The sequence below is a fragment of the Leishmania mexicana genome, chromosome 21, assembly GCF_000234665.1.
Source record: "Leishmania mexicana MHOM/GT/2001/U1103 complete genome, chromosome 21".
Taxonomy (NCBI): Eukaryota; Euglenozoa; class Kinetoplastea; order Trypanosomatida; family Trypanosomatidae; genus Leishmania; species Leishmania mexicana.
This window is the reverse complement of record NC_018325.1, coordinates 262501-270675: the sequence shown is the minus strand read 5'-3', so window position 1 is coordinate 270675 and position 8175 is coordinate 262501. Positions and strand designations below refer to the sequence as shown.

Genomic DNA, 8175 nt, shown 5'->3' with positions numbered 1-8175 from the left:
CTAACTCATCGACGAGAGTGCGCTGCTGATCACGCGCGTCGCGGCGTGCAGCAGGTTTTCGACCGTCCGACGATCCGTCCGGTCAAGGGTGCCAAACACCGGCACCTTCACAACGAACACGACCTTGGAAACAGTGTCCGCGCTGACGCTGTCTGCAGCAACCGACATGGGATTTAGTGGCGGTGGCGGCACCGGATAGGACAGCGACTCGGCTGCAGCTGCAACAACAGGCGACAGTCCCGGGGCAGGCATGCGCGCTGACCTAGGCCCCTCCTCCTCCAAACCGACCTCGGAGATTGTCAGCACCGCTCGCCGCAGTAGCACGCGCAGCAGCGCCACGCCGCGGTGTGGAGGCATGGAATGGTCAGCTGCCGTGGAGAGGCGCTCCGACGTTGGCGGAGGGGACGTGGTCGTGCGATTGCGGTGCACTCGCACCGTTGCCTCCTCCTCTTCTAGACAGTCCATCGCATCCAAGTCGTCGGCAACGGGCGGCGGCGAGTCCATCAACATAGACAGCGCCTCTGACTGAACGCACTCCACTGCCTTTTCAAAGATGAGCTGCTCCGCGCGTGCGCAGACGGAAGAAACGCGCAACCTCTCCGCAATCCGCGGCGCAGGAGGAGCAGCGAGCAGCGGCACCCCTGCCCCCTCCGCCGCCTCCGCATCTGCCACGACGTTCGAAATGGATGTGACACTGGGGAGTGCAGACATCATCATCTCACCCTCCGACGACGCTGAGGCGTCGCTCACGTCCAGGTCCCTCGGCTCCTCCACGGCCTCCGCATCCGGTGCCCCCTCGTCTTCGTCGACGCCCGCTGCCTCGTCGCCAGTGGTGGCCAACGCTCCCAGCAGCCGCTGTCGCCACGCCGCGGCGCTATCCAAAATGCACGATGAAAGCCGCGCCGTGTAGGCTACCTGTGCGCCATGCAGGCGTGTCATCAGCTGCCGCCACACGCAGTAGAGCGCGTTTACCTCGCGCACCACGAGCCGGTGCCCGCCGAGAGTGCAGCTGTTCATCGCTGTTGTGTGGCGCCAGCTGCAGCCAAGGGACTCGAGGCACTTCAGATACGCCGCGTACCCGTTCTGCAGCAGCTCCATCAGGTAGGACACCAGCGTCAGGCCACGTGCCGCGTTCAGCTCGTCCTGGAGCACGTAAAGGTACACCACGTCCACGAAGGAACGCACAGCGTTAGTGATGACGTGCGGGCCGCACCCAGGTGGGAGCGAGAACGCCTCGGTCGCCACCGCACTTGGCACGGTGGTGGCTAGCGGCGACACACCCTCAGCACCGAGCGCCGGCTTCGGTGGCCCAGCGTAGGCACCGCTGGCGACATTGTGGACGGCGTCCACCTCCGCGCAAACGCCCAGCACCATCCACCTTGAAGGCTCCGCCGGGCGAGACTTGCGGTGCTTCTTTGACGAAGCCGCCGCCTTGATCGCTTGCTGCGTGCCCTCTCCAGCCTCGCCGTCGTCGGAGGACGAATACGCCGACGGCTCAGGAACCGAGGTGCCCTTTCTTCCGGCGCCCACAGTTGGGTCAGTGTGGCGGTGCGGTGCCCCGGGAGCTGTCGCATCACCTCCAGTTCCAGGAGCACCAACAGCAGCCGAGGTGAGGGAGTCCGCTTCTGCCTGCGCGGTCGACTGGCTGCCGCTACCGGTGCAACCAGCGGCGGGCGTTGCAGCCCCCTGTCCTCGAGTCTCTTGCGGCTGTCGCGCACCGCCGCCCTCTGATATCTCCGGCAGTGGGAACGTCAGCGGCGGCAGCGGCGGCCCCACCTTCGCGTGAAACCATGAGTGCCGCAGAACATCCTCTACCGAGTACCGTTGAGCTGGGTCTGCAGCGGTCATCCGCTGCACGAGATCGAGCCACGCGGGCACTTCGTCCGGTGGGTATTGCCGGAGCTCCCGCCAGATTGTCCGCGGCACCTCCGAGCGCAGCTGCGACTCCCACTTGACCTGCACACACGATCCGCGCATCATCTCCAGCAGCACCATGCCGGCCGAGTATACATCAGCTTTGTAGCCGTACGGCTGCAGGGCGAGCCGCTCCGGGGACATGTACATCGGTGTCCCCATCTCCGAGTGGAACACCGGGGAGAAGGCGTCGGCCGGCTCGTTCTTCTCGTTACGCGCCTCGCGGCCGGTGTCTTTGCCACCACCAGCGCTGGCCGGGCCTGCCTTGTGGCTCTCTGGCGCCGGGGCAGCCTTGGCCATCCCAAAATCCGCCAGCTTTAGCGTCGCCACCTCGCAGTCGGCGGAGGTCAGAAGCAAGTTCGCGGGCTTGACATCGCGGTGCACGATGCGGCGCCGCTTCAGTGTCAGTAAGGCGTTACAGAGCTGGTAAGTGAAAGAGCGAGCAACGTTGGCGGGCAGGGCTCCACCGCGGGCCTTCATGAACTGCTGTAGATCGCCACCCTCGCAGTACTCTGTCACCATGACAAAGATGCGAGAGGGTCGACTCTCGCCGGAGGACGGTGACGATAGAAGCGACGTCCCGGCGGTCGACGCCGCGCTGCTTGCCTCTCTACGTGGGGGCTTCAGCACCTTGTTCCACGTGGAAATAACGTGCACGATGTTGGGGCAGTTGTCGGCGCGCACGTCGTACAGAATCGCCAGCTCCGACGGGCAGCCTGGAGACTTTGGCTTGGCTGGCGGGGCGAACGACGAGGAAGACGGCCCCGCAGAAGACAGTGCAGCGGGACGGCTGTCTTTACCCTCGTGTCGGTCGGCATGGCGCGAGTGCTGACCTGCATGCTCCGAGGTTGGAGTGAACACCATGGGGACATTCTGCAGCAGCTTGACGGCGACAACGGTGCCGGAGGCGGGAATGAGACCGCGGTACACAATACCAAACTGACCGCGGCCAATGACGTCGGCCTCGTTGTAGATCACATCCGCGTTCTTGCCAAGGCGCACGTAGTTACCACGCGCACTGGATGCCTCCTTGGGCTCCATGAGAAACGACGGGGCAGAAGGCGGGAAAAGGGATGAGATCGTGTACACATGTACTTCAAGGGAGAGCACACACACGCGCGCGCGCGCACCTCGTCTAAAATAGAGCACAATGATGAAGAGCGCAATGTGGTGCCAACGCACCCAACAAACGTACACAGCAGCCAAAGAGCAGAAACGAGCGGAAAGAAAAGCTGCAGACCAGTGTGGTGGTCAGCTGCCGATGGAACTGCAACTCGGTGAGGGGCAAAGAAACGGGATGGGGGGCATACGGATATGAGAGGGACGTCAGATGGCGAGTGCATGTATGTGCGTGTATGTGTGTGTGTGTGTGTGTGTGTGTGTGTGTGTCCGTGCCAGACCGAACGAAAAGAAAGACAAGGAGAGGCGGCGGGAGGGGCGGCAGAGTGATAACGGGAAGTGAGGCAGTAAAAGCAGGAGCATACGCGTGCATGGGGTGTCACAGAGATGACGAAGAGGTGAAGGGGGGAGACGGCAAAGAAAAAGGTCATGAAGGCAAGCGAGTGAACTAGATACAGCATGGGCTTCACTGACGTGCATCAGGCACGTGCCGGCGTGATCCCCTCCCTTGGGTGGATGTGCTATGCCGGAGGGTACCTTGGTTCAACGCTCACCTGTTCAGTCATGCAGACACGAAGACCGATACACAAACGTGCGCAAAACGCCCACACGTCCGTCCTCCTCTTTCACTTTACTCCCGTCTGTGTGTGTGTGTGTGTACGTGTACGTGTGTCTGTCTGTCTCTGTGCCAAGTATCTCGGATACAGATACTATATTACGGGAGAGGGATTGGTGTGCTTGGGTATCTTCCCTTTCATGGAAGGGTTGCGGGGGTGAAAATGGGGGGGGGGCCTTTGGGGGGAGAGAAGGGGGGGCACTTAAGCCTCACAGAGACACAGACAGACCGAGACACACGGATAAAGACACAGAGAGAGAGAGACAGACGGCACGGGGGGAGGCGGGAAGGGGGAGTGGGGTGGGGTTCGGACAAAGTAATCACGCCGTTCACTGCACCATAGCAGTGTCCTAGACACGATCCTTCCTTGCCTCCCCCTGCCTCTCCCATCCTACCCCTCTTGTGCGGCACCATAAATGCTAACGACACACGCACGCACACATGCAGAGCCATTCACATCGACAAACAAATCCTGAGATAAAAAGAGGGTAGAACACACACACACACACACGGACGGACGGACGGACGGACGGACACTTCACAGAGAACAAGATAAAGACAAGAAAAAAAGGATGTGCACCGGAGCAAACAACACAAGAAATATACACACATATGTATATATGCATGTATGTATATATATATAGCGGTGTGTATACATATATCTAGATACGCGTGTGTATATATCTAGGTTTAGATAGGTATATATATATATACATATATACACGTATACATATATATATATACATATACACATATACACACATATATGCATATAGATATGTGAAGTCAACGAAACGGTGCACATCACGCCAGCCACAACACCAACAACCACACGCAGCGAGGGAAACGCTGCCAACGGAAAGAGAAGCGGTGATGACGGCCATACGAAGAAGGGAAAACGACAACGACATACATCGCCAACCATGACACGCGCGTGCACCACAGCGGAGAAGAAAAAAAGAAAGAGACCAAGAAGACGAAGGGTGCACCATAACCACGCCATCCACGCCAAGAGCAACAACAGCAGACAACAATGACGTGGCAGCATCAACAAGCATACAACAACCCACAGCCTTCACCCGACATGAGACCCGTTCTCAGGCGAAACAGAGAAAAAGATAATGAGAGAAATCCCATGCAGGAAATCCTTGTCCGCTTCCTCCGTGTCCACGTCACTGCCGCACAACGTGAGCACCAACACCCCTCCACCTCCACACACACACATACCTCCCTCCAGCCCCTGTCACAGGCCCAACCTCGCGGTGGCGCTCAGGCTCCCCACACCAGTGGGCGGTGTGTGAGGGCCGGGGGTGGGAGGCGCCCGCGTCACGGTGACACCCTGCTCACCATGTGGATGGTACAGATAGTGCTCACTCTCGCGGGTCACTCCGATGCAGCGTCATCCAGGGCCCCACCGCCGACACCAGCAGCGATGCATCGCTCTGACCTCCCTCTCCTGCGGCGTAGGCACCTGACCCCGTCACTACCAGAAGTGGCTCTGGCATTTGGCAGGGGGTGGGGAGGAGGCTGCCTGTCTTTCCCACAGAGAGGGTACTGGTCCCTGAGGTGCCACGCACTGAGAGGGGTGCGTGTGCGTCCCTCGCCCCTCCCCCTTCCCCACACCCTTCACCCGTCATCACGGCCCCAGAAAAGAAACAGAGAAACCAACGGTGTCGGAAACCCGCCACACCGACACACACCCACAGCGAGACATAGCCTGAGAGAGCCATCCTTGACAAGGATAAGCTTATGAGAGGCGTTGATGCGTCTGTCCCAGTGTGCCTGTATGATGGGGCAAATGCCTGCGTGCACACTGGGGAAGAGTGGGGTCCGATGTGGAGAAGGGCGCGGTGAATGACACCGGAGGCGTTTGGGAGTGTAAAGGCGGAAACTGTAGTGCGTAGACGGGAGCACCGCCGCCCACCCCACCCCACCCTCCCCCCATACGCACACACACACACCACCACCGTTGGTCTTCTTCATGGGCGGGGGATGAAGATGCCGGTGCCGTTCCTCCGTTTTCCCTTTTTTATTCTGATTGCGCATGGGTGCCCGTGCGCTGCTCTCACTGATTCCCTATCGTGTCTCGTCGCGCTTCCTTCTAGAAGCGCGCGGTGGAACCCCCTCCCTCCTCCCCTCAGGCACGCCGGCCCACCCACACACACACGCACGGGGGAGGAGAGAGAGAGAGAGACCGGAACGTGATGAAGCAGCGAGGGAAGGAGAAACAGGAGAAGGGGCGAAGAGGGGCAAGGCAGGGAAGACCCTGCGCACGAGAGACTGAAGGGGCCACGGAAACGAGCGAGGAAGTGGGAAAAGTAAGAAACAGAGTGTAGACGGGGAAAAAAAAAAGAGAGAGACATGCGGAAGGATACCAAAACAGAAGAACGGGTTGAAGCCCTCCTCGAGATCCACCAGGACCACCCCAACAACCCTCGACGCTCGCGCAACTCTCACGAGCACATGCACAGGCCGAGAGAAACAACAGCAAAACGAGCAAGCCACGCTGAGCGAAACGCACCAGCTCAGAAGCACGCACAAGGAGGGGGGAAACACACACACACACACACACGACAACGTACTCCGGTGCCCCTTACACGGAGACGCCGAGGAAAAAAAGAGAGAGGCCTCACCGCACAAAGTGTGCCACCATGTGTGAGTGACGAGAACGATGATAACAGCGAGCCGCTAGAAGAACACGCGAGAGGCGCACACACACAGAGAGAGAGAAAGAGAGTCTCCAGCACAGAGACGAGGGTAGAAGGGAGGAAGATAACAAGAAAAGGTAAGAGACACGACAGCAACGGCGCAGCCGCCCACGCGCACACGCACCCACCCACCCACACACACACACACCAGGGGGGCAGACAAGGAAAAAAAGGAAACATCGCCAGAAGAAGGGGAACAGGTAAAAGACAAAGGAGATCACTAGCAATAAAAACTCACCAAACGACAAGGGCCGCAGCAGCAGTAGGGGAGAGGGGGAAGGGAGAGGGAGGGGAAGAGGGGGAGGGAGAGGGAGGGGAAGAGGGGGGAGAGGGTGCACTCCGGCTGACGCACACACGCACCCTCTCCCTCGGTCTTTACCGGGAGACAGGTTTGGTGGAGAGGGAGGGAGAGAGGGAGGGGAGGGAGGGGGCGGTTACATGGCGCATCTCCGCCGCCGCTTTCGCTGGCCTCTTTCTCCCATAAAGGGAAGGGATGGTGGAAGAATGGAGCGGGAAAGGTGCGAACGGCACTCGCCGCCGACTTTCTCCTCTCCGTGTACCCTCATCCTTTCTTGCCGCCCACCACCCCACCCCACCCCTTCGCGTGGTGAATTTTTCTCCATCTCATGCGTTCATTGCCCCCCCCCACCGTCACCCCTACGGCCACCTTCCCGGCGCACGCCTGAGTACCAACGCTACACAACCACATCCACAACAACTGGTAAGAAACCAAGGGGAAAAAAGAGTCATCGCAAGCTACCAGCCATTGGCACGGCCACACGCACGCACTCGCCGCCCCACACACCCCTCCCCCCACCTCACACGCACCGGTAAATGCACATACAACCATGCTCCGCACACTTCAAACGAATCGAAGGGAGGGAGGAGAGTGCGCACCGAAGGCTGTATCAGTCCCATCCGGCAACGGAGTATAACGGAAAATAAATAAAGAGAGAGGATCCGGTGCACAACCCCAAACAACTCGATATAGAGAAAAAAGAGGGGGGAGGGGAGAGATACAAAAAAGCATGAAAGCCACCGAGGGGAAGGAGAAACAGAGCCCCCACCCCACTCCGCCCCCTTTTTGCACCACAACAGCACCCATCCACGCGTGTGCTGCATAATTGCCACCCCCCCCTCCTCCTCCTCCTCCTCCCCCTCCTCCCCAACCCCCATGCCGTGTTCATACCACTGCTCCCTTTCTCCCTCCCGCCCTCCCGCCTTCACACACACACATACACACGCGCGCCTTTCTTTGAGTTCAGCGTGTGATTGTGGCTGTTCGCTGCGCCAACGCCGCCTTTTTTTCTTTGGCTAACTCGAGGAGAAAAAAAGGGGGTCCGAGATGAGCTCCTGCGTATGCGCACGGGCGTGGAGTGGGGGGAGTGGGGGGAATCGAGGGGAATCGGGGGAGGGGACTGCAGTTGGGCAGCAGTCGTGGGAGTGCCGGTGATTGCCTTTGCTGCCGCCGCTGCCACTGCTACTGCTACTGCCCATCGGCATTCTCCCGCAGACGCTCTCTCCCTCTCTCTCGTTTTTTGCTTTGCAGTCGCTGGTCAAGGGGGAAAGGGAGAAAGGTGCGAGGTCGGAGGGGCGAGGAGAGCGTGCGTATCAAGAGACTCGACGGACTCAGAGAGCGAGAGAAAGATGAGGGGAGAGAGGGAGGGTACACGTGAGAAAGGAGGGAGAGAGACTCAAAGAAGCTGGCAGAGAAAGTAGCACGCAGACACGGCCTCAGATGGCGCGTCTGCGTGTCTGTGGGTGGGAGAGGGGAGGAGAGAGGGAGGGGGAGCGGAATGATGATGTGCTCGACAAGAC

At 59.7% G+C, this 8175-nt stretch overlaps 1 protein-coding gene across 1 annotated transcript; it reads right to left on the bottom strand.

Annotated features, from left to right (window-relative positions):
• Nucleotides 1-2955, bottom strand: LMXM_21_0823 (conserved hypothetical protein; the record flags this gene model as incomplete). Its single annotated transcript, XM_003875275.1, has 1 exon — nucleotides 1-2955. One exon carries the CDS (start codon nucleotides 2953-2955, stop codon nucleotides 1-3), a length of 2955 nt encoding a protein of 984 aa, XP_003875324.1.
• Nucleotides 2956-8175: the final 5220 nt, after the last annotated feature.